The sequence below is a fragment of the Cylas formicarius genome, unplaced genomic scaffold (assembly GCF_029955315.1).
Source record: "Cylas formicarius isolate icCylForm1 unplaced genomic scaffold, icCylForm1.1 PGA_scaffold_7__23_contigs__length_41026272, whole genome shotgun sequence".
NCBI classification, from domain to species: Eukaryota; Metazoa; Arthropoda; class Insecta; order Coleoptera; family Brentidae; genus Cylas; species Cylas formicarius.
Genome location: NW_026844352.1, coordinates 40966079 through 40992844, shown reverse-complemented (window position 1 = coordinate 40992844; position 26766 = coordinate 40966079). Strand labels below are relative to the sequence as shown.

At 38.0% G+C, this 26766-nt stretch overlaps 2 protein-coding genes across 2 annotated transcripts in view; both read left to right on the top strand.

Annotated features, from left to right (window-relative positions):
* Positions 1-5251: 5251 nt before the first annotated feature.
* Positions 5252-26766, top strand: part of LOC132705719 (brain tumor protein) — a 109991-nt gene continuing 88476 nt past the window's right edge. Inside the window, exon 1 of the mRNA XM_060676525.1 lies at positions 5252-5465. The gene's annotated coding sequence lies outside the window, so the exon portion shown is untranslated. The remainder of the gene's footprint in view (positions 5466-26766) is intronic.
* On the top strand, positions 15989-18787 carry LOC132705154 (transcription factor Sp4-like). The gene is made up of 2 exons (XM_060675589.1): positions 15989-16011; positions 17308-18787. The coding sequence occupies exons 1-2, from the start codon at positions 15989-15991 to the stop codon at positions 18785-18787; spliced, it is 1503 nt and encodes a 500-aa protein (XP_060531572.1).

The window sequence follows — 26766 nt, the reverse complement described above, 5'->3', positions numbered from 1 at the left end:
CATTATTTTTAAGGAAATCAGTGGTGTGCCACTGACTGTCTATGAACAAATTATATTTTGGTTAATTAGGCCGCCGCTACACTGGTTAACAGAACATTTTCCTGTGAAAAATAAAAAATCATTTATCTGAAACAAATTATCTTCTCTGTATGGTCATAACAATATAATTAATATGGTAATTGTCTATCTATTTTATTAAAATACTTCAAACAACCAAAGTTCGAATCGAAGTACGTAAACCCTGAGATATATTTTTTAAATCTTTATAATTATTTCTTATCATTGTAGCTCATGAGCAAAGAACGCCAGAAATTGAAGAAGCAGATTTAAATTGAAGTTTTCTTTTTAGAAATAGTTCTCCTAATTATTGAAATTTATTTTGAAAACACCCTGCAGAATATTAATATAACGATTTTCATTTGGCAATGTTCTGACGCAGTTGTCCCCAAACCTTACCGATTTCTTGACGCAAAAAAAATAGCTACCCCAGAGATATACAATAGTAATTAACTTCGCTTAGGTTGTTTTCTAGGAACATCTATGGGGATTCATTGAACAATTCCATCCAATATCTAGTTCAACACAGACGAATTTCCGAAACGTCAGAGTCCCGTCGAACACGTCGATCTAATTTGCTCAAAGGCTTTGTAAATTCACCCGAGTCTATAATTTAGATAAATCTCGATGCTCCTTGTTTTGGTTCGCTTCATTTTATAGCTACGCTTTGATGGCGCAACCTCACCCGACACTTGAATTACATGAAAATTGCTTCCGAATAACTAAACAGACGTGGAATTGTGTACCAGCCACCTGTCAATTTTTCTCTCGTCTTCTATTTACCTCGTATGTCACTAAAGAGTAAGTATTTAGTTATCGGCAGCTAAAAAAACGCGCCAACGATGAGCATCAAAAAGAGGTATTGCGAGAGTTCCTTAGTCGGTATTTGGCGTGATAAAACTTACTTCGTAGACGAAGTCTGGGGCTGCCTACGCCAATGGGCGAAGAATGTTGGGTCTGCAAGTGACTTTTCGGAATGCAGCTCGGCGTGAGCTAGACCGGCCGCGGATGGATTCTTTTATTCTTGCTGTTTACCGCTCATTGTCTGCTGGAACCGACCTGCAAGCTTGTTTATCGGCCTTTGTTTCGGTTCTCTACAAACTCTCGATAGGAATGATTTCATTTCAGCCACACGGAGCGGGAAACATTTCTATCTTTCTCTCTTTCCGTCGAGGTGTCTAGTGTCCAGCAAATATTCGAAATTTTTACCGTTATTTTACAAAAAATCTCGCCCATCAACAAAAATTTAAAAGAAAAACGACTCTATTTTAGTTAGGATATAGATAGTTTTTACCTTTTAGTGTATTAGGTTGAGTAAATTAACTGTTAAGTGAGGTTGCTTTCGATTATTTTATTGCCCCTCCGGCTTGCAAAATTAAGCAGTCGATAATTGTACACTCCAGGGAGTGCCGCAGGGTACTTACTTAACCGGTTAACCAATTGAAACAATATTGGGAGCGAAAAAACGACCATAATGGACTAGTAAAATGCCGACTACGGAGATAGCAAGCACATTCGGAATACAAATTTTCCATAGAATAAAATATATATTTCTCTAAAGGCAGACTGGAATTGACACTAGTCAATACTGGCCGATGACTAAATATTCACAAGTATATATCGGCAGCCAGAGAAAGTAATGATAAAAAGCCCGAGTCAGACACAGCAGAGTATGCGGAAGAACAGACATTGGGCGCATCATTTTCTGATGGTATCCGAAATAGATGGCAAACCTTTTTTCTTGTTCGTGCAACAATGTCAAAATAATGACTTAACACCTATCCGAAATGCAAAGAAAAGGTGATATAAATGAAGAATGAAGAATGTTGCATAAGTCCATCTGAGCAAAAGGTCAACGCCGCAATTTTATATTTTATCTTAAGCAGTTGCTAATAAACGCTGCTGTCGCAAAATCCACCGCTCGTTTTGTTTTGATAAAACAAGAATGGCAAAGACTTTTTTGCGAATGTTTTACTAGAAAGTGTCAGAAAGAGGAAAGATGGTAACAAATAATGGAGTTTTAAACAGACGAAAGGACCATAATTGGGCAAGATATAACCCTCGAGTACACCATCAACAACAATATCGTTTTGGGTTTAATGTATTACAACTGGTACGTTAAGAGATGTTTCAAATTCGACGGTTCTAAAGTATGACGTGTTTGGAAAATGTCACTTGTTTTAATTTTTTCGTGTCCTTTTTAGAAGTGCCATTAACGACAAAGAAAGGAGGGAGCAGAACCGATGCCGAACAAATAAAACATCCGCGCACGAATAGACCAAATAAGAAACGAAATAATCGAAAAATAATTTAATAACAATAATAATCTAAACAACCCAGGAGCGACATCGAAATAACATTTCGCCGATAGATATCGCGACGTTACCGATTTGCGTATTATTCGGGTATTTAGCGGAATTATCGCAGTCAGAGCGGTTAATTTATTAGCGGCGACGTCTCAGGTGCAAGTCGTGAGAACTGGGCAGAAGCGTCACCGGACTTCTCGAGATGTCGCGCGTATCGACAACCCAAATTACGATGTCTTTTACGATAAAGTATCCGGGATCCACTCTCACTGAAAGGCGCCGAGTCGACGCTGGGCGACCGGTTTTTCTCAGCGATGGGATGTTACCATCAGATGGTTGTCGAGACGCGCCGGTAGGCCCGGGGAATAGCCGTGTCGATAATTATTTCGAAATCCATCGACAATCTTAATGGATAAGGAGGACCAGCATATTAAATAGACTGATATTCTTTAATTAATTATAAATAATTAAAGGCTTTAAATTCTATTCTATTGCCAGATATTTCGCCATCCACATAAGCGACAAATAGATGTTTATTTTTTGTTATATTGCGGAAAATCTTCTTTCTTTATTAAAAGTAGTACTATAGTACTATATAGTTTTAAAGAAGGACATTTGGTATGCTTTGCTGGATGTCTGCGCGTTATTAGGCCTTTTGTTTGCCTTAAAATTGGTAGCATCTAATATTTTTTAGTGTAATAACATGTACAGTTAGCGCAACAATAAATGCATTTATTATTATTATTATATTGTCGAACAATAAAAAATAAATAATTTTGTTCTTTTGTACGCTCTATTCGCAGACACACTGTATTATAGGCCCATTTGTTTGGAATTTTTCTTATAGACGCACCACTATCACGAAAGTATCGCTATTAAGAACACTTTTTTTTTTAAGGAAAAGTCGATGTTTTTCGGTGATTTGCAACGAATGTTCCCTAGCCTTGTTGTGATAAAAATGAGCACGAGCGGCAAATTTATTGCTGCTTCAGCTTAGGCCCTAACCGAACCAGGGTAACCGGTTTGTCGATATCGACTTCGCGACATCTCTCGATATAGTGGCGCAACGCTAGCCCGGCCACGTACGACGAAAGGAATGCGTACGTTATGCATTCCCGGTATTAACGATCGTATAATTTAAATCCAACTGGTCTCTCTCGGTCGAAGTCGCCCAGAAACGAATAAAACGTACGCGCGAATTGGAGTTCTTCACAGTGTCTCGTTCTAATGCCGTTTTCCTCCCACGAGACGAATTCGACTTTTCTCCCATTTATTAATTCCATGGAATTTGTATTTTTATGTTAAAATAAATCTTTATAAACAGTTTTATAAATATATAAATCAGTTTCTAAAGCATATTGATGACCTTGGCGAGTTTTATTCGACTTAAAGGACGTAACAATAAAGCAAATTTAGTCGGATAACAAAATTCACGTGCTACTTGGGAAGTTTGCCGCTGAAATCGCGCAATTCGAATCCTCCTTCTCGATTTCGAGTCTTCGACCGGCCGAAGAGACAATTTGAGTGTCGACAACTCAACCGAAGCGGTGAACATCCCCAGCCTCCGGAATCCTTTGTTCCCGACCGACAAAAGCAAGTGTCGGTTTCACGACTTGCCGCATTTTTCAACTTTTCCCGCGGGCAAAAGCGAATGCAGAATTTCGAACGTTTCTGCGACCGTCGATCCGGTCCGGAAATCAATATGGCCGGGACCGCCGCGTGGGACGCTGTCATCTCCTAACCTATCTCAAATCCCGGGCCCCGAAATAAATCCCCCCCCACCGCCAGCGGTCCCAAACCGCAACCCCCCAACAAGAAAAAAACGATGACTCATTCAATCTTCGCTGTGAGGTTGGCTGACGCTCCGCATCCGATTTATAGGCGATTTGTTCGGCCGTGCCCGTAAATATACGGGGTGTCCCAAGTTCGCAAACATTTGAACACAAAATTGTTAAATTATTATTTCTGGAAAATTTTCTGCTATTAATGATGCTCTCAGTAACTTTATCCTCACCTAAAGCGGAAATCCAAACCACGTGATCAAATATGGCCGTCTAGGGCAAACAATCATTCGTGTGGTGAGAAGATTCCGAGTATTCCACAGTTGCTTGTTACATCATTGTAACATGGGTGTAATGGTTCAGATTAAAAAAAAGAGACGTCAGTCTAACGTTAATTTCATTTTACATACAAAAAATTTGGACTTTACAGCTCGCACATTCTCTAATTAATATGTCAAAAGTACAAATTTTAAAATTATATGCAAAATCTATAAAATGCGGATTCAGTCTTTATTGCTTTGTATCACTGACGTATCACCCATTAAAGCCTATCTTATTAATTTTAGAGTCAACTCACATATCGTTCAGTCAATTTGAGTAGAGTTTCTAGTAGATTGATCCGAAACACGTAACCGCAATACAAGTTGAAGACATTTTTCATATTTTGTGTCCTTAAAACTAATATAGTATCATCCCACTAACGAAAATAAATGTTTTTACACAATACCTACACTTACAGTCCAGTTTAAAATGCAGAATTAATGAACTTTTTTTTTTAGAAAAAAAACCCAACACCTTCAAGGGACACACATTTGCTAAAAAACAGTTTTGTTCGTTTGTCCTCGGAGGCCATATTGAATTTCGTTTGATAGGTCGTTGGAATACCTAATAAGAATGGTTAGATTAGGATGAACAGCCTTACAAATCCAAAAACCGTTCGCAAATAATTGAAGGAGCAAGCAAGTGGCGTACCTCGTGCTGCCCGGTCCAAAACTGTTTTTCATGGCCGTCCCCAAACTAATAACCCGAATAAACCTACGGAGAGCCAGCGGTTCGCTTCTTTCGTCTCCGAAATCGCGAAAGCGGCAAAAGCCGGCAACGTCGCGTCCGCAGCGCGTGGCGCGCGCCGCATCGTCGCCCGGCAGTGAATCTTGGACGAACGTGGTCGGACAGTTTACGTTGTTTCCCTCCGTTTTTTCGCGGTCGGTTTGTTATTGTTTGTTTTCGTATCGTAAAAAACGACGTTTTCGTAATAATCGTGACGTGTCGACGCCGTCCGCACCGTCACCGGAGCCCGTCGACATCGCATGGCGACATCAAGGTAGGCGATATTCGTATTTCTTTGTTCGATGGCCTGGCACTGAGCACGCCGGTCGACGTTTCTGTCGGGCGACATTTTGAAATTGAGTTTGAGCGACGTTTTCGAGATACCGCTTTGTTTACGCAAAACTAACCTCAAAAAAGAACGATAAAACGTCAAGTCCGTTGTTTTCGGTTGTATCAATGGTTCCGTGCGTGATAATTTATAAAAGTTTTGTATGTAAAAGCAGATATACACCGAATCTTGTGAAATTGAACTCGGTTTGGGGTGTAAGCACGTTTCCAATCGACGACGACGATGGATCGACAAAGGCCGAAAGTATATCGAGTTGATTCGGTCGTTCTTTCATCGAAACAACTGCAATGCAGCATTCTATGGACAATTTTGTAGACGTAATGAGAAATTTTAAAATTTCTGCTAGTGCGCGATGAAAGAAAATCGATATCCCTAGAACACTTAAGTATCTCGAAGACCGTGAAACCTGTGACGCATCTTTAGTATTGTGGATTCAAGGAAAAAGTTTATGTATTTGTCTTTGGGTCACATGATCACCGCAGACTATTTAGAATTTTTAGAACGCGGGTTGGCGGTCGTTCATAAAACACTTTCCCGTAAGATGATGAAGATTTAAATAATCCTTTACCATTACAAGTGAATAATACCAAGGGCTTTCTGCACCTGCCGTATTGAAAAACGTCAGCGGCAGCGTTGTGGGATTTACCAGTTTCACGTTATACGTAATAATTTTCAAAATTTTATTCTTCCCAATTACTGAACCGCGGCAACACCGCTTTTTCATTAAAAAGTACCGGAACGCTTAAATAACTCTAAGACCGTCAAAGTTGGAACGATAAAATTTGATATCTTGAGGTTTTCGAACGCGCCCGATTCAAAAACGTCAACGGTGGTGTTGCCGGATTTACCGCTTTTACTCTCAATACCTTTTGTATGTATATATGTAAAAACGTTGAAACACAGTTATCTTACGTAAAGCATTAAATTTATTATCAAATCTTTTTAAAGCAAACGTTTTGCAAAAATGTTGTTTTTTACAGTACGTAGAAAATAACGGAGCTAAAACCAATGCGTAATAAATAAATCATTGTGAAGATGGATTGCGACGTTAATAGTCCGTATTTCTTGTACAATAGAAAGACGAGTTCGATGAATTCAAGTAATTATATTAAAATTAACTTAAATAAAAACATATATAGAAGTAAGAATAATAAATTGTAATAAATATTATATCGAAAAAAAAAAAGGTATCATTTGCAATGCTATTTGTAATTTTCCTCCCATTTCAACCCCCCTTGCAATGGAGTGTCGCATCGTTCCTTATTTTAAATGTGGTTGTTTTTTCTTGCAAGTAATTTTTTGTTTTACGTTTTTAAAAAACCATTCTACTTGCCGCTCATTTTCAAGATCCAATTTTAAATACCTACTAAGGCACAAGTACCTGTAACTGTAGTGGCCAAAAACGAAAGGCACCTTTTAAATACATATATAGGCACAACGCTAACCAAAATAAAGTGCAAGACGTAAAACAAAGGTTTTCGTTTTGTTATTCATGATAAAAGTATTTGATTTAGTTTACGATGTGATAATTTCCCGTCTTAGACGAACGTTTTTATTTTTGTTTTGTTTCAGGAATGCAATATTCAGTGTGTTGGATTGTTTTTCGAAATAGAACGCGAGAAAAAACGACATAAATAATGTCAAATAATTCCTCAATCGCTACAGAAGGCGCGCGTTTTAGTAAATATATAATATACAGGGTGTGCTATTTGAATAATTTGAATATTTCTCGAAAATTTAGTATTAAGTATTTTATTATGTTTCAAATGTATCTCGAGTAAGTTTTATGAACGCCGACGTTTGTGTGTGTAAATTTTTAATTAAATGATAATAAACAATACGTTTATTTTATTGCCCTTTATAGAGTTAGACTAATAATGCATATTATGCAGATTGACTCCTCCGTTGCTTCGTCGGTCCATAATATTCGGCAATTTAGGCAATTACGGTAGCCTAAACATAATATCAAAATTAGTTTCTAAAAGCGCTTGACGTAATTCAATATGATAGTGGTGTTTCGTAATAGATTAAGCTGGACAAGAATGTTAATGACGTTTTCTTTGGTCCTAAAGTGTCGACTTCTTCTTTTGGGATCATTTGTCGCGTATATAACGCAATGACCACCGGCACAGTAAGAAATTCAAAGGTTAGATACATTTGAACTCCGACCATTTGAAACGGTAGACAAGAGATTCTGACATGCATGAAAGATGCGTCTAGCGTTTTGTCAGATAGGCATATTTCCCGATTTGTCCTAGCCTGTTACCATAAAATCCGGCGAAAAAAAAACGTTTTTGTGACAGTCTCGATAATTAGGAATTATTTTTTTTTATGGGTTGAAGTTCGGTTATAGCAATTATTGTGCGGTTACGTCAATTTAGTTTTTAATAAATCTTTTTATAAAAAAAGCGATATTTATCAAAAATCCAACTAATTTTTTGTATTAAATTCTTTTATTTGCATTTTAGGTTAGGAAAATGTCACGTAGAAATTCATTGCTGTGGTGAGTTTTGAAATGTTCAAATCGATTTTGATGGAGACGGAGCAGGGAAATATTTTTAACTTTAAATTAATTTTAAATTCAAAAAAACAGACATCATTGTGACATTAATTTTATTTTATATGCGAAATTTTGGTCTTTACAGCTTACACATTTCTTAATTAAAATTTTAAAAGTACAAATTTTAGAATGATATATCATAAAGTAAGTATTCCAGTCTTTACAGAAACTTAATGTTTGCGGTACTCGTAACGGGAGCATATTCCTTTCTGCTTTCAAATATTAACAAATGAACTGTGCCATAGTCAAAGCTAGTATAAAATTCCATTTGACAGGTCGTTGGATTGAGTAATCAAAAAAGCAATCTATCTTGAATTTTTTTCTTTTATGGATTTCTACTTACCAAAAATCCAACTTCTTTCGAGTTTTAAATTCTTTCGTTCGCATTTTAGGTCGGGATAATTGTTTGACTATCTAATGACTATCTGGTGGCTGGGTACTGGATCTCACTTTTATCACCATCGAAAACCTAGGAAAAGTACCTTTTAACTACGTAAAGCTCAAAAGATTTGAATTTGCCTCAGGTTCACTCTAAGTAGCGTTAATACAAGAAAATTTTGGGTGGATTCCAAAACCTCGAACATAATTTCCGTCATTTTATCTTGGCCTTTTTTTTCAAATAAACAAAATACGTGGCGTCGGCAGCATGGCGAGAGCAATTCGTTTCTGTTGCCCCTCTTTGTCCGCTTTCGACGATGGATAAGAGAAAAAAAACTGCGCAAAATTAGATTATCGGCCCGGATTATAACCTTGGAACGCGACGGGAGATTTTATATTATCCTCGAAACTATCGATCTGGCAACAGCAAGGCCGGCGAATCGCGTCATCACGACAACCGAATCATATAATCACGTGGTGCGATCGTTCGTTAAACTTCACGACGGGACTAGATGGAAAACTTCCCGCGTCGAAAACGAGATTTGTTTTTTATCCGTTTCAATAACTTTTCCCAATGTGCCGATTTTTTTTTTTTTTGGATCTGACACACAAAAACTAGTTGCTACCTCTGGAAAGTACTTACTACGTATATTAATGAGAAAATTATATACTCATTATAGTTTTGCATTTTCGAATAAGTCTCATCTATAAATAATCATCAATATATCTTTTATAGTTTTTCGATAAATCGAACCGTTTTGAAGATATTTGCGTTGGAATCCCAATGGGTACTTGTATTCATAGTTTTTAATAATTATTTTCAATAGGCTTTCAGCCGCAAACGTTCATTTATATTTCTAGGCAAAATCCTGGAGTTTTTTTGCAAATTGCGAGCCTCATACCCGAGTTGAAAAAGAAGAAGGAAACGAAAAAAAATAATGGCGGAAATTTTGTTAAGCTTGTCTCTTTTCTGTTGGTTCTTTTTTACCGTACAAAATGGAACGTGTTTCTCATCTGCATTGTATTTAAATAACGACACGCTATGTCTATATCGATATTGCACTTTGCCAAAGATTGTTTAAAGGGCAAATAACCAGATTTTCTCCGGTTTCTAAAGGGGTCGCAGAGTTTACGTAAAAATCGCCGAAATTACGTGTCTTAAGAGGCAAAACCGCGTTCAGTTTACCACAAAATTATACTAGTTGCGAAAATAAGCGCAAAAATATGATTTTACAATGCGTATATGAAATTGGCAGTAAGCATGATGAAGAAAAATTTCGAAAGATCCATCTAAATTTGGCCTTCAAAATTGAAAACACCATAGGAAAATTTTTAAAATACAATAAAACTAGCAAGTAGTACAAAAATAAAAGTTCGGATTCTAACTATGCCATTGATTTAAGTTCAGAAATGCCCAGGTTTGACGATAATGTTGATATTTTACACAATGAAGCAAAAAATTAAATTTGTTTTTTTATAACCCTATACCGGTAATTAAGAATCTATTATAACCTACAGATGTCGGATATTGTCATATTTTTTATTTGATAAAGGCACGGTGTTGCCCGAAAAGCTGTCGTAAACCAATAAGTAACATTTTTTGTTTCTAATTTAATTGCGTTAAATGATTTTTTATCACTTCAGTTCAATTGAAAGTTTCAAATAGCTCACCTGAAAAAAAATAATTTTTTTTATGTGCCGTCCCGATAGCTCTTTATCCACAACGAATAGAAGTTAGTTTTCTGCTAACGTCCCACGATTACAGACCCAAATAAGGGCGGGACTGCATTTTTATTAAGAAAAAATTCTCGTTTCGTGCGAGACCGACAACAACATGCTAAAAAACGCATTTTATATTTTTCCCGCTGTTGATTCGTAAGTGACGTCCAAGGTGGACCAGGTAAAACTAGACCGAAGGGTGGCGGGTGGCGAAAAGCATCGTTCATGTAATCCCGGCTAATGGGAATCGAACGTATCGCTCGTAAATTACGAACAACGTCGATCTAGCCATAAACTGTGTACCCGATAGCCGATAGCGTCGTTCGCCTGCAATTTTTATCGCCCGTCCTGCATCGCAATTACCGTAAACGTTCCGCGCGTTGCAGTTTTATTTCGTAACGAGACGAGCGCGATTGACGCAACATTATCCAATCGTTCGCCGTCTCGATTGAGCTGTCCGTCTGCCTTTCGGTTACGGTCGGGCACCGAAAATGCATATGTAATAGTATACGTGGCAGTTTCGTAAACTACGCTTTAGCCACGAGTTTGATTCGGCGGGTGCCCAATATCTGTTTTTCTTAACAACAAATTGTCAAATTCTTGCGATGCGGTCGCAAGTTGTACACAGGAAAACATTTCGAGTCCTCTTTAAAAAAATGTTTTTTTCTACTTTCAAAAAACGCATTTATTTTAAATGGAAAACCCACTTTTCTTGGGTACCATTCCATATATAGCTTTTATTAAAAAAATATATAATATTGTTAGATTACGTTCGAATATTTAAATATTGGCGCGATCTATCGATTTCGGATGCGTCGGGAAATCTTCGGGTCTATTCGCGCGCGTGAGCCGGGACGCCGCAGAGGGTGGCGACGGGCATCAGTTTTGATGCCCTGCTCTGGCATGCACCGCTCGACATTGACGCCAAGATCGGAAAAGTCGTCTTTAAAACAATCTCGATTTATTTAAATCTAACATCAGGTGTGGGGTACACGTGTAATCGTTTAACGTAATTTGGAGTGTGCTATAATGGCCGAAGAAGAACTGAATCGATCTTTGGGCGCCATAGCGTCGATCCTTGAGAATTTGCAACAGCGTGTCGGTACAAAGGAGCCGTCGCCGACATCAACCACATCGCCAGCCACCCAAACCACTCCCATTTCGTTGGCCTTGCCGAGTTTTGACCCCGACAATATGGATAGTGGTATTTGGTTACAAAAAATTGAAGGGTATAAGAACGAATTTGCTTGGTCAGATCGGGAAACCGTGAGTAGAATTGGTCCATTTTTGCAAAAATCTGCACTAAGATGGTTTTCGGCATGGCAACCCACGGAAGAAACGTGGGAAAATTTTAAATTTGACTTTTCTGTATCTTTTCCCAAACAAAAGAATTTGGGTAAACTGTTAAGCGATGCTGTAAATTATCGTAGTTCCGATGCGCGCAGTTATGTTGAATACGCGAGAATTAAATTAGAAAAATTAAAGCGCACGCGGGCAAGTTGGTCTGATTCGGATTTGATCGAAATAATTGCTCATTCAATAGACGATCTTGCGGTCAGAACTGCGGCCTATAATTGTAGTGCCGCCTCTGTTAGTGATTTAATTGCATTTCTCTCTAATTACATAAAAATTCCTCTGGTCGAAAAATCGGCATCCGAATTGAATAAGAAAAATAATGTATTTTCACACAAAAAAACGACGCAGGCAAATTGTTATTCTTGCGGTCAATCGGGACACTTTTCTCGCGATTGTAAATCTAAAACTAAGAATACCAATAACTCGGATAATAAAGGGTTTGATGTTTGCCGATATTGTAAAAGACCTGGTCACGGCATTGAAAATTGTTTTCGTCGGCAAAATAAACAAAGTCGAGGAAGTGAAGTTTCAGAGTCCGGACAGGACCCAACCGTAAAGAAATTTAAATCTCATCACGTTTTGCTCAATTCACATAATTTTAATGAAAACAAGTTAAAAACTGTGCCTATCGTTATTTCGGGTTACACTACAAATTGTTTAATTGATACCGGCTCCACGTGTTCGCTAATAAAAGAAACGTTGGTAGACAAATTAAATCTAAAGAAAATTCCGCGTGTTACTCCTTTACGATGGTTCGACGGTACCATACATAATTCTTTTTCTTTTACCAAAGCATTGGTAGAGTTTCCCGAAATAAAAATAACGCTTGATCTTGTTATTGTGCCGCATAGTCATTCCAAATATGACGTTATCGTTGGTGAAAATGTTTACGAAAATAATGTAGTTTTAATAAAAAATAAAAACGTTCAAAAAATTATGCCCATGCTTGCGCTTACAAATTCTACTCGAACCATTCATAACTCGGAAATAACAAGTGATCTGGAGCATGCAGAAATGGCTGAACTAATCAAACTGCTGGGGAATTATCAGAATTTGTCAACTGCTACTGATTTTACCATTAAACCTGTCAATACCGGGGAATTAACCATCACATTGACAGAAAACAAAACTGTTTATCACCATCCCTACCGTATGTCGGAGTTTGAGCGTCAGAAAGTACGTGGCATCGTTGCTGATCTAATTAAAAACGAAATCGTCCGGGAGAGCAATTCTCCATTTGGGAGCCCGATTATACTCGTTAAGAAAAAAGATGGGACATTTCGATTGTGTGTCGATTATCGTCATTTGAATAAAATAACTTTAAGAGATCGGTATCCATTGCCACGTATTGACGATCAGCTCGATCGTTTAGGCAAAAATAAATTTTTCACGTCACTTGATATGGCTTCGGGCTTTCACCAAATCCCGATTAATCCCGAGTCGATTCCAAAAACCGCTTTCGTGACACCGGATGGTCAGTATGAGTATTTAAAAATGCCTTTTGGACTGGCCAATGGTCCTGCGGTCTTTCAGAGAGCAATTAATATGGCTTTAGGTAACCTAAAATATGACACCGCGGTTGTTTACATGGATGACATAGTAATACCCTCCATCACACTTGAGGATGGATTTTGTAAACTAAAATTAGTTCTTGATGCTTTGTCTAAAGCCGGATTTTCAATTAACCTTCGTAAATGTCGATTTTTTATGCAAAACATCACCTATTTAGGTCGTCAAATATCGGCTGATGGTATCCGACCTGATCCGAATAAAGTTAAAGCAGTCAAGGAAAGTCTGTCACCCACTAACGTGAAACAAGTGCGCCAATTCATCGGTTTGGCGAGCTACTTCCGTAAATTTATTCCCGCTTTTTCTTCCAAAGTAGCTTGTATAACTCACTTGACTCGTAATGATGTTCCCTTTGTTTGGACGACTGAATGTGAAAAAGCAAGGCAGTATGTTATTGATGTCCTTACTCAAAAACCCCTATTGTCAATTTTCGATTCAAATTTAGAGACTCAATTGCATACTGATGCGAGCAGTATTGGTTTCGGTGCTATTTTATTGCAGAAACACAGTGATACCTTTCGTCCAGTTGAATATTTCAGTCAAAAAACCAATCCAGATGAAGCTATGTATCATTCGTTTGAACTAGAGACTCTGGCCGTTGTGAAAGCTTTAAAAAATTTTCGTGTATATTTGCTTGGATTAAGATTCACTTTAGTAACTGATTGCAATTCCTTAAAATTATCTGCAAGCAAAAAAGAACTTAAGCCGCGGACCGCCCGCTGGTGGGCTTATATGCAGGATTTCGACTTCGAAATTGTTTATCGTAAGGGCTCTGAAATATCTCATGTTGACTTCCTTAGCAGGAACCCAATTGAAACTGTAGCTCATATCGATTCACAACCCAATTTTCATAAAAATTGGCTTACCGTATCACAAAGTCAAGATGAGGAATGTAAACAAATCATTCAATCTTTGAACGATGCTAAAGATGATGTCAAACGAAAATATAAATTAGAAAAAGAGACCTTATTTCGTATTACAACCAATAAAAATAACAAATCGTCTCAGTCTTTACTTTTTGTACCATCTAATAACCGTTATAGTCTTTTGAAAATATTTCACGATGATCAAAGTCACATAGGTTGGGAAAAAACTCTTGCCTCAATCAGACTTTACTTTTGGTTTCCCCATATGACCAGGTATGTTAAAAAGTATGTTGAACACTGTTTGATATGTGCAGTACGAAAAAATCAGACGGGTCCTAAACAAGGCTTCCTTACTTCTATCCCAAAGCCCGATGAACCATTCCATACAGTTCATGTCGACTGTCTGGGCCCCTTACCAGGTAATCCAAAAAACTATAAATATATCCTTGTTATAATTGACGCCTTCTCCAAATTCTGTCTCCTATATCCTCAATCCACCGTTACTACAGAAGAAACAACACAAAATTTTGCTAAATTCCTCAGCATATTTGGCACGCCCTCCAAACTAATTCACGACGCTGGAACTAATTTCATAGCAAAAATATTTAAATCATTTACCGAATATTTTGGCATCGAATTACACGTGACAACCCCCGGTGTTCATCGCTCCAACGGACAAATAGAACGCTATATGCGAACTATTACCAATTTGTTAAGAGTTGAATCCAATAAAGTAACAGATTGGCCGAACAAAGTATGGAAGATCCAGTTAGTAATCAATACTACGAAACAAAAGACGACTGGTTGCTCACCTTTTAAGTTAGTATTTGGTCGAGAGGGTCAAACGCCTCAAATTCGTACAGTCTTAACCGATTTGCCAATCCCTGATGAAACTAAATCTCCAGTGGATTATTCCGCAGTTATAAAGAAACTACGGCAAAATTCAGAAAGGCAGTTGAATTATCTAAATAAGAAGCGAAGAGACAATCAGCTGTATAAAGTAGGTGATACTGTTTTGTTAAGCCGAGGTCAAAGACCTGAAAAGTTTTCTTGTGAATTTGTTGGTCCTTACATAATCAAGAGATCACTTACCAATAATCGGTATTTGATTAAGAAATTAGGTACTCCGAAAACTTTTAAATGTTCTAAGGATCAGTTGCGGCATTGGCCTACTGATTGGACGCCTGACGATTTCCAAAGATTATTACAACTAGACAATTGTAAGTACATAATTTGACTTGTTGTGCCGTGTTAGATTGATTTGAGTTGTGTATATAAAACTAATTTAAATAGTCTTTGGAGTATTTTGTGTTTTGATTTTGTTGTTTGAGAGCCCATCGCAAATACGTGCTTATTGCAGTATTTCCATCGCGCTGCTCAAGTCAACTCTGTGTTTTGATTTTGTTGTTTGAGAGCCCATCGCAAATACGTGCTTATTGCAGTATTTCCATCGCGCTGCTCAAGTCAACTCTGTGTTTTGATTTTGTTGTTTGAGAGCCCATCGCAAATACGTGCTTATTGCAGTATTTCCATCGCGCTGCTCAAGTCAACTCTGTGTTTTGATTTTGTTGTTTGAGAGCCCATCGCAAATACGTGCTTATTGCAGTATTTCCATCGCGCTGCTCAAGTCAACTCTGTGTTTTGATTTTGTTGTTTGAGAGCCCATCGCAAATACGTGCTTATTGCAGTATTTCCATCGTGCTACTCAAGTCAACTCTGTATTTGTAAATGCGTGCTTACTACAGAATTTCCATCGTGTCTGTCAGCTTGTGAGTTATTACGTAAATCTAGTCCCAATTGTTTGTGAAATTCATTTGATTGATGAATTCTCGTTTTTTGTTCATTACAGGGAACTCTGGGACGGCTGATGATAAATCTGCAGAATGAAAGGTTTACGAATTTTTACCGATGTACACATCTATATATTTTAACGTTGCTGTAAAGAAATAAAACTTTGTTTTTTTTCTGTGTGTTCATGTCTGTGACACTTCAAATGAGTCATGCATTCCGAGAGCGGAATGTTGTCAGTTTGGCCGTGTTAGATTACGTTCGAATATTTAAATATTGGCGCGATCTATCGATTTCGGATGCGTCGGGAAATCTTCGGGTCTATTCGCGCGCGTGAGCCGGGACGCCGCAGAGGGTGGCGACGGGCATCAGTTTTGATGCCCTGCTCTGGCATGCACCGCTCGACATTGACGCCAAGATCGGAAAAGTCGTCTTTAAAACAATCTCGATTTATTTAAATCTAACAATATTCCAATTTTTTTGTAACATAACTTAAATTCTACATAAAATCAACAGGTTATGCAAGTAAGTAGACTCATTACTAAGTACAAAACGCTTTCTCACCCCCGTAAATATGTTTCTAATCGCGTCTTATTTTTATAAGATATCCCTTGTTGCCTCGACAGTTTTTATTTAATATTTAGGCTAGCCTATTTGTCCTAGCCCCACGGGGCACCCTGTACATAAAAATACCACAAATAAAAAATATACTTTCCGTGAAACACTTCTTGTATTTAATTTTTGTTCGTCAGCATTTTAAATGGATCGCAATGTATATGGATGGATTTCACTAATTAATCATATAATTGAAAGAAATTCGAAAAAAAGGGGGTAAATCTAGGTATTTTTCATCAAAATTTTCGCTTCGTCTTTGTCTGATGGCCTAGATGAGTCTTAGATTTGCCAAGCAGGGTCTATAAATAACAAACCTTGACAATATTCAAGATTCGCAATTCAAGATATTGGCGTACCGGATGTATTTGCTTCAGATTCATGTAGGCCGCCTTTTAACGTTATTGTTTATGTGCGGTCTAAATCTCAAACAGTCAATTTGTGTTTAGTGTCTAATTTGTGGGACGACGGGACGCATAATTTCGTTATCAATTTGTATGAAAAAGTCTTGTTCGCGGAGTTTTTTTTGTTTGACCAATTGACGACACTATATACGTTTTCGTCGTCGTCATATCCACGGCAAATACACAGTTTTCTGGTGAAAAAGGTATACGGAATTTAGTATCGCCTGCGAGAGACTGTTATTAGTTGACTTTTTGGGTTGGTCGAATTTGAAAGTGCCGTTTAACAACTAAATTGCTTCTTGGGGCCTCTTTAATCTGATCGGTCTTCCGATAGTTTTCGGAACCGTTTTCCAACGAATATTGGGGTACGCATTATACCGACCGGACGTTACCTACCGGACGTTAGACTACAGTTTAGCAAGTGCCCGAGGAAAGGTGCGCGGTGGAACGAATTTTGCGTTTTTTTTCTTCGTGCCCTCCACGTGCCGCGTTTCTGACTGAGTCTTCGTTCCCAGGGCAGATCCGTCGCCGAAGCAGGACGGCGACGCGATCCAGCAGACGAAGCACCAATCCGCCCAGCAACTGATAGGCGTGCCCGTAGGCGTCGCGCAGCAACAGCTGCAGCAGCTCCAGCTGCAGCAGGCTGGGGCTGCGCAGCTGCTGTCCGGCCAGAACCTGCTCGGCTACGGCGTCATGGCGCCGCAGGCGGTCAGCCTGGACGGTCAAGAGGCCATTTTCATCCCGGCGATGGGTCAGCAGGTCCAGCACGTTATAAACCCCGGGCAGGTGATCAGGGGAGTGTTGCCGGCCGGGGTGCCGGTGCAGCAGGTGCGCCAAGCGCAGCCGCAGCTGCTGCAGCAAACCATACCGGTACAGGTGCCCATATCGGGTGGTAACGGCCAGACGATATACCAGACCATACACCTGCCGGTGCAGCTGGCCGCCCAAAGCGTCATTCAGCAACCCCAGCTGATCCCGCAGGTGGCGAACATCCTGACGCCCGGCGGTCAGATCCAGTCGATTCAGATAGCGACCTCGCTGCCGCAGCAGCAAGTGGCCGCGCCGATCGATCAGGGGTGCCAGTTAACGTTCGCTGGGACCAACGGGCAGCAGTTTACCGTAATACCCGCGTCCAACCTGAGGACCAACCTGGGCAACATCATTCAGCTGCCGGGCGTGCAGACCCTGCCGACGATTCAAAACGTTCAGGTGATAGCCCAGCCTCAGGTGGCGGTCGGGCAGCAACTTCAGCAGGATCCCGACGACCCGAGCAAGTGGCAGGTGGTTTCGCAGGTGGTGCAGCAACCTCAGGTCGCGATCCAAGCGGAGCGGGACTCGGCGCAGGGTAACGAGCAGGAGAAACAGAGCCAGGCGAAGCCGAAACGGGTGGCGTGCACCTGCCCGAATTGCAGGGACGGGGAGAAGCATTTCGACAGGAAGAAGCAGCACGTGTGCCACATACCGGGTTGCAACAAAGTGTACGGGAAGACTAGCCATCTGAGGGCGCACCTGAGGTGGCACACCGGGGAGAGGCCCTTTGCGTGCGGGTGGCCGATGTGCGGGAAAAAGTTCACGAGGTCGGACGAGTTGCAGCGCCACCGCAGGACGCATACCGGCGAGAAGAGGTTCCAGTGTAGCGAGTGTCACAAGAGATTCATGCGATCGGACCACCTATCGAAGCACCTTAAGACGCACCTTAAGCAGAAGATCACTCCGGACAAGGGCGACGAAGAGGAGGAGGAGGAGGAGGAGGAGGAGTGGGGCGAGACCGAGGACAACACGATCGAGACGGAGGAGGAGGAGGTCAAGCCTCGGCCGGTGTGGATAACGGACACCAAGAACAATATCAAGTACGCCATCACTCACGTGAATTACTCGCAGGAGGCGGCCACCTCTACGCGTTCGAGTTCGGAGAGTTCGAACGACGAGAAGATGATGATCACCATCAGTGCGGCCGAGGACGAGCTGGTAATAGCCGAATCCGCGGATACGTAGTGATTTCCGGGCGAGCGTCGCTCGTTGATGGTTTCACGCGTCGGTCGAATTAGAAAAAAGTCGACTAATTCGAAGACACCCGCAAATTTTCAATCCTCTTTGAAACCCGCTGTGGCTGGCTGTGACCGGTTGTGACGTCAATTTGCTCGTAAGGTTATGCGCGGGCCGGACGGTAGCATAGAAAAGTCATTAGAGAACGTCGACGTTTTGGTGGTTTTTATTTAAATGACCGATACCGATGTTTTAAAAAGGTCAATATGATACTTTAACTTTAGTGGATATGGTGACACCTTACACACAAAACAGAAAATTTAGCCGCTAGTTTTAAACCAATATAATATTGTCATCAACTTAAAGTTATTTAGTTTTTAAAATTCAAATGTTAACTAAAAACGACGACTTTTATTTTTTGGTAGACGAATAAAAAGTTTATCTGAACACGTCACAATTTGTAATATTGTTTTTGTGTTGCTTGGAGTAGATTAAATACAAAAAAGCCTTTACACGAGCTAAAAATAAACGTAAATAATATAATTCTCCGCCTATAACCTCAGAATAACACAACGGTATGACGTCGTTTAAAAGGAATAGCGGGGTGTCCCAACTTAAATTATTTATTGCAACTTAAATAATGGGTTTAGAGTTTTGATATTTGATACACAAATGTATTGAAGAAATAAAAAAACTATTCAAGTTCCCTATTAAAACTTCTGCTTCCACGTTGGCGGCCAATTTGTTATAAAAAAACATCGAACTGGGCTGATTATGCGGAACAGGACTGAAAACTGTTTATTTTTATATTATCAATAAAAACTTTAAATTTGATATGCTTCAAGATATTTTCTCGAAAAGGTTTAACTCATTTTAATAAAGTTGAAATCATTAAAAAAAATTACACCGTTTCTTTTCACCTTGAGCGAAACACCCTGTATATTTTCGTATTCTACAGATAAATCCAAGAAGGAAAAAATTGACGGAGTGGTTTTTATAGAAAAAACGACAATTTGTAAACCTTTAAAAAACACACTTGCTAAACATTTCTATGCATCTGCAATATTTTTTGATCCATTACCCAAATAAATTTAAAATTCGAACCGTAACGTGACGGCTCATCTCAAATTTATTCAATTTTTTTAATTTTTATTATTATATATATCCAAATCGAGTCGCAAGAAAATTAAACTAACCAACTTCCCGGTGCCTCCAATCTGGTCGGACTATTTAAAAAAACAAGCAGTAGTAGCAAGGTTGGAGATTCGTCATCCAAAAAAGTCTAAAATGTTAAATATTTTCTGCCCGATTTAACGAATAGTATTGTGATGTACGCCTTTTGTTTGCCATTTATGTTATTTCCTTTGAGCGAACCACCAGAAATGTGACTTTTTTTTTGAATCTCTTGCATAAATAAAAATCGTTGAAACTAACAAAACGTATTTTTATGAGCCCTTATTTTTTTGAACCCTTCAATCAGCAAAAAGTTTTTACAAAATTTACCTACCCTAAAATTGTTATTTTGCATTGATTCTAGGTTTCGTTTTAGTCGACTTATTGTGCACACATTCTGTATAAAATGTCTTTCAAACTAGCACTCGATCCAGTTCAATATCGTGTCAAGCTTTCGAAAACAAATGAATTTCAAATCGTAACGAGCGATTTCCGGCTTGTTTTTATCTTCATTTAATAGCAGTTGATAGAGGAAAACGCAACTTTCAGAAAAGTTTTTTTACCGGAACTCAGCAGGCTCGATTGTCGTATGTGACGATATTGCAAAATCGGGGAACCTAGAACAGACAGACTCGTCATTAATCGACTGTCCACCGTATATATATTTCCTCGAAAAATCTCTACTGGCATTAGTTTATTAATAAAGCACCATTTGTTTATTGACGCTGAGATTTAAACCTACAATTCCCGGCACTTCCGTTAGAAATTATTATCGTCAAATATTTAGACTTGCGAGTATTAACGATACCGCACGTTTTGTTTTATTTTTTTGACAAATTAATCGGTTTGCGCCGAAAGCATAATATTTACTGAAAATTGGCAACACCGGCTTCCACGAGACGAGCCAAACGTCTAAATCCTACAAAATTTAGTCTATGGGCATTTCAAATTCTAAAGCCCCGTTCTAGATTTATTACCTTGTATCTAAAATATTTCTTATTTTAAATAGAACATCCCGTATATTATTGTATATGTAACGTCCTATGCCTTGAATTATATTGTGAAAAGTTGCAGGCCGTTAAATAATGAAATATTAAGGGTTCTTTATATGTGTGGATATTTTCGACGCAAATCAATACAAGATGTGCAAAATTAAAGTACGAACAAATGGAGCTAATTTTTTTTAGTTAATAAATGTCATTACTGGCGGTATTAACAAATGAACAAAATCTTTACAACGTTACGGTGAATTTTTTTTTTTTTGTTTACTTAAAAAATAATTATATTATGCCACTATCATATTTATGGGTATACAAGAAAAGCACCACGAAGCGAAAAAATTTCACGGCAATTATTTAAATTTTTTTAAAAATTTGCAATGATAAAGGAAGTCCCAGAAAAAATTGTAAATTAACAATGGTATAGTTATTGGAAAATTAACGGGAATCAATTTTTTGAAGTGTTTAGATTATACTTTATACTACTTTATACTACTTTATATAACCTTAAAAAATTTTTTATTGTTAACTTAGTAACTTGTGATGCCATGAGCGCAATCTCAATCTCTACGACATTTTCAACGTTAAAATAAAATTGTTAATAATAGAATCGGAACTTCTTTTTAAGTAAATTTTTCCCTTTTAAGGACCTTTGAAGATTCACAAAAATTATTAGCAAAAATCTAAAGACTACTTTTTACCGTCTTTAATTGTCAACAGCTTTTTAAAGTTTTAATCCACCATTTAATTTTACTGATACTGATGTCTACATTCTTTTTCGAAATTTCCACATTCATGCGGCCTGGTAAACAAGCTTAAAATAAATTTCCGTTTCCAGATATCCATAAAATAAACACAAAAATAAATTTATGCATTCCTTCAGATTTTACTGCAGGAGAGAAGAAGAAATTTAGTTAAGAAGGGGTAGTCTGAGTCAATCTCCATTAGTAATATAAAAATAGCCATCTGATAGTGCTGGTAGTATGATATTTATTAAATTTTTAGTTGTTATTTCGAAAGCACAAAGGACGCCATTTTAAAATAAATGCCTGCTGGCGACACCAACTATATAGTATAATCAATGTAATGTAACCAACTTCGCCGTCAATACAAATTAATTTTGCGTCGATTTTGCCCGAAAAACCGAGTAAATTAAATGTCCGTTAGCGTCTCCAAAAAAAGGGGAAAAGTCCTCTTCCGTTCGTGGAAACGAGCAGGAGTGATGAATGACCCCTTAATGTAAAATTTATCCCCGTCCACGTTGTGCTCGAGGTTTAATGGACACGCGAGGCTTTCGACCGCCTCTGCCGGCGCGTCTGGATGACCATAATTTACGTTGAAAGTCTCAATTTCCAATGTAGTAAATAAGGCTGATAATTTTCTCATCGCTTTTTAAAAAGTTGGAAGTTGGCCTCTGTTATCATTGCTCCTATTTGTGTACGTTAAGGCTTTTTTTAAAGTAAGTAAGTGGAAAGAAAATGCTTGTTTAGCACGCTTATTTTTATTGTTATTTGACGAAACAGTTTGGCTTGGTCCTGGCAAAAATGAAACCCGTCAGCCTATTTGCTACAAAATAATTTAATAAAAACTGCGGTATTCACCTGGGTTTTAAGAACATTTTGTTGACGAAAAACGATTTGCTGAATCTCGCAATATCCAGAATAACTTTTTTACAGGAAATTAAATATGTCCCTTGTCGTGTAAGTGAGTAACAAATAAATTAATGTTTTTTTCTTTTGAAATCCATTTATTTGTTTCACAAACTGCGATTTGACAAAAGTGAAGATATTTGAGAATTATTTGCAAATTTCATGCCTAGGTTTTTTTTTATCTCGCGATTTTTCTAACATCGAACGTTGGGCTACAACCAATTGTTGTTGGTTTGAATAGAATGACATACTTTGAAAAGGTAAACGCAAAAAATGGTAAAAAATTGAAAATGGTGCAATAGCAATCATATAATAGATAATAATTTCCAGAATTTTCTTGTTTTACGCCGGTCGGAGAACTCACGTGATATAAAGCGAACACAGCTAGGCGGCAGCCTCGGATAGATCGTTCACCCATTGTGCCGCGAGAGTCCAGTCACACGGAGTTGAAGGTAACGCAGGGCCGAAAAATACGGGCGACGTTGCCGGTTCGCGAGAAAAGTAGCGCGCGTTTCAGAAAAAGGCCGGAAAAGCCGACGAATCGGCTGCTTAGGAAACTGTCAGCTGCCATGTTTCATCGGTATATTATCTGTTGTGCGTCAAGTAGTCGTCTTGTTTTTAATTTGTGTCGGTATTTAATAAACGATATACAGGGAGGATCAATAAGTAGATGTTCAAACCAAGACAGAACTTTAATTTTGACATGTTCAAACATCTGTCACTCCTGAAAATATAGATGAAGCAGAACAAAAATTTAACGAGAAAATAAACCATATAAATAATAACGCAAAAGATCGTAATCTCAAACTTAACCCACAAAAATCATGAACGAAGAAATAATAAAAAAATCGAATGAATATAAACGTCCGGATTGACTATATTCCGTATCCCCCAGCCCGCAGTACCTGAAATGTAAAGAAATTGGAGATTTGCCAACAGAAAATTGCTTCATTTCAAAAATCTTTTTCCTATTTTCGCACGAAATCCCATCAAATGCGACACTTTTGCCGTTAACGAAATTTAAACCACATCAATACTAAACTGCAAATTGAGCAACGATTATAAAATTTGCCTTCGTTTGCGTACCCTAGAGGGTTTAGGCGGCTGCTTTTCCTTACTTTTCGCTTCTAGTGTTTCTTCTTTTTTTACGTATATCTTCTATTCGCTGCAGAAACAAATGCGGATGGACGAGCGTTTTCACTGAAATCCGATACAAAATTTTTAAACGAATCTGTACAGTTTGAAGATTTAGAAAACGTGGGCGTGGCAACGTCGCGCTGGATGTCGCGTACCGCGATGGCCGTTGAGAGGGGGGGGAAGTCGCCGGTGACCTTGGAATCGTACAAGAACCCAACAAAGGATACTTTGAACCTGGGTTCTAACCGACGCTGTCACCTAGGCGGATATTTTCCGACTGCCGGAAACGGGGCGACCGTGTAACAAGGTGTCACGCCGCGAGAGGCTTAATTAACGTCCGATTTTATAACGTTCCGCGACAATGGAAAAGGTTTGCACACTTTAGTCTTATGATGAACATACAAAGATTTTTTGCATTAATTTTGCTCAAAGTCATTAATTCAGTGCTTCTAAAGTATTATTAAATGTGCAAGAACGTAATATTAATTCTTAGTTCACAACTTTTATAATGTGCTGTACTGTACTGTTTCCAGCTCTCAATTGGTATATTATTAACTGCAATCTTAACCTGTTCAGCCAAATTATCTTATACATACTGTTGTTTAATTGCGAATTCAAAATAAATATAATTTTCTAACAGCCTGTATTAAGGTGCTTTCCTCTGAGTATTATGGAACCATGTTGTTTGTTGTCTAATCTATATCTTTTAATTTCTTTTTCATTTTCTCTCATTACTACTTGCCTTTTGGCGGTACTTAAATCCCATTTTACAATCAACTCTATGGAGGGTGGCACGGATTATATTTATATTGGTTTCATCTTCTTCTAGCTTCTTTTCCAGTTTATCCAAGGTAGGAACAACTTCGCTTCGATAAAGACAAGACTCTTATTGTCTATACGGCGAGTTTGAGAATCCTTTCCTTCAATTGGCGTTTTTGTAAGTAGACAGGTTACTTTGAGTAACTTACTTTAAAATCGTTATTTAACCTTATATAAAAAATATTTCGATATACGCTCATTACAGCTAATTGACATTCAAGCAAATTGGGCATTTTTCAAAATAATAATACACCAAGTGTACTATTTGATGTATTTTTCGAGGAAACCAAACTCAAGATGAATTGCTGAAAATAAAAACCATAGTAATTTAGAGTCCGTATATTTATTTAAACCTTTCAATCTTCCTCCCGTTTCTCTACAGAATTTTTATGCATGATGCGGCTACCTTGGCCTTTGACGATGTGTATAAAAACAAACGATATATCTCTGGGGACTTTTATAATTTGTTAACTTAGTTATCCATAAGATACTCCCATAAACGACTCCTATGATTGAGTCTTGGCATTCTTTTTCTCATTGAGTGATGATTCACTTTTTTTTACTGTAAATATTCTGTGTATTACAGACAGACATGGTGACAATCGAAAAAAAAAAAAAACTAATTACTTGATTTCGCTGATAGTATCAAAAACACACAAGCACTCTATCAACGTTTTCCAAGGTCCGGGAGAAAATAATCGGTCGAATTCTCGACATCTATTACTTCCGGAGTTCCCCAAGGTTCCATTCCAGAACTTCAATCATTATCTGTTTATGCATCGCAATTCTGAAAAGGCTACTCTTACGACATGATATATTGTTTAATTTGAATTCAAGTAATAAACTGTAATAAAATAAAGTAACTACCATAACTCCTTTCGCGAATTTCATCCGGATTCTAAGCGTGTTATGAGAAGCGAACACGAACCAATCGAGACACATGTTCGACGTCGCGTCACCATCCGAATTCGGCCGTAAATCCAAAAACAGAACGCCGCTTCCTTATAAATTACCAACGATTGTTTGTTTCGTCAGCTGCACATTGTTAGGCAGTTAACTTAACAAACCCGCAGGAGCTTAAACTGTTTATCGTTACTTTTATAAACCACACGTTCGGGACTGGCACGCATGTGTGTTTATGTGAAACTGAGTGTTTCGTTTTCGATGGAGAATTTTCATCGTTCGGGACGGTCGATAGACTTTCTTCATTATATAAGTTATATACATTCACATGTCAATTGTTTCCACAACACCGCGTCTTTATCAAATGTAATATTTACAAATTACCTGCTACTATGTGTATCGAAAAATGACAATAAAACTTTAATTAATGTTGTTGTGAGAATTTAAGTTTAATAATGGAGAGGTATTTAAATCTAATTGATCGTTACGCAAAACATTTGAATGTCTAATGGTCCTAATCTCCATGACTTCCAACAAATTTAATTTTCTACTTTTTGTGGCTGTATGTAAAATATCAAAATTGTCTTCAAAATGTGTTTTTCTGTGTTTAAGTGTGTAGCATAATTGTTTTTAAACGCTCTTTTATGTTCGCTAATGCGTTTCTTGAAGGATCTACCTGTTTGTCCAATATAAAGTGTAGGATAAGATCGGCATTTCAACCTGTAGACACCTGATTTTTGACATTTTGGACATTTCGTTTTGTTGTTTTTTTTTTAAATTTTCCTATTGTATTGTTAGTTCTGAAAGCTATTTTTAAACCACATTTTGACAAATGTTTTGAAACTTGTTCATTGGGTTCTCTCATGTATGTAATTGTTTTAAATTGTTCGTGTTCTGTATTAAGTTTCGGATAAATAGAGTTTACTGTTGTCTGGATTTGTTTTTTATTTATAATTTTATAATGGACGGATTATAGCCGTTGTTCAATGTTCAGAAGTTTGTGTATAAAAAGGTGAAATTTAATGCAGGCATTTTGTATGTATACGGGTGATTTGAGCTGTTATGTATGACTGTGTCCGTGTGTGTAGGTTTATGGTAAATGGAAAAATCTAATTTGTTTTGCGTTTTCGTAATAGTTAAGTCTTAAAAATTAATAGAGTTTTTCTGTTCAATCTCGATAGTGAATTTTATACGATTATGTAATGAGTTCATATAATTTAAAAGAGAATTCATTTGTCTGTCCGATCCAACAAAGCAAGTAAAGACATCATCCACGTATCTATATACCACCAAAGAAAACTTTTACTTA

Bases quoted from the DNA above. Each gene is read 5' to 3' on its own strand.
- LOC132705154 (XM_060675589.1), top strand. From the start codon at position 15,989: ATGCATTCCGAGAGCGGAATGTT. The intron at 16,012-17,307 runs GTCAGTTTGGCC...CTTCGTTCCCAG, and splicing joins CATTCCGAGAGCGGAATGTT to GGCAGATCCGTCGCCGAAGC.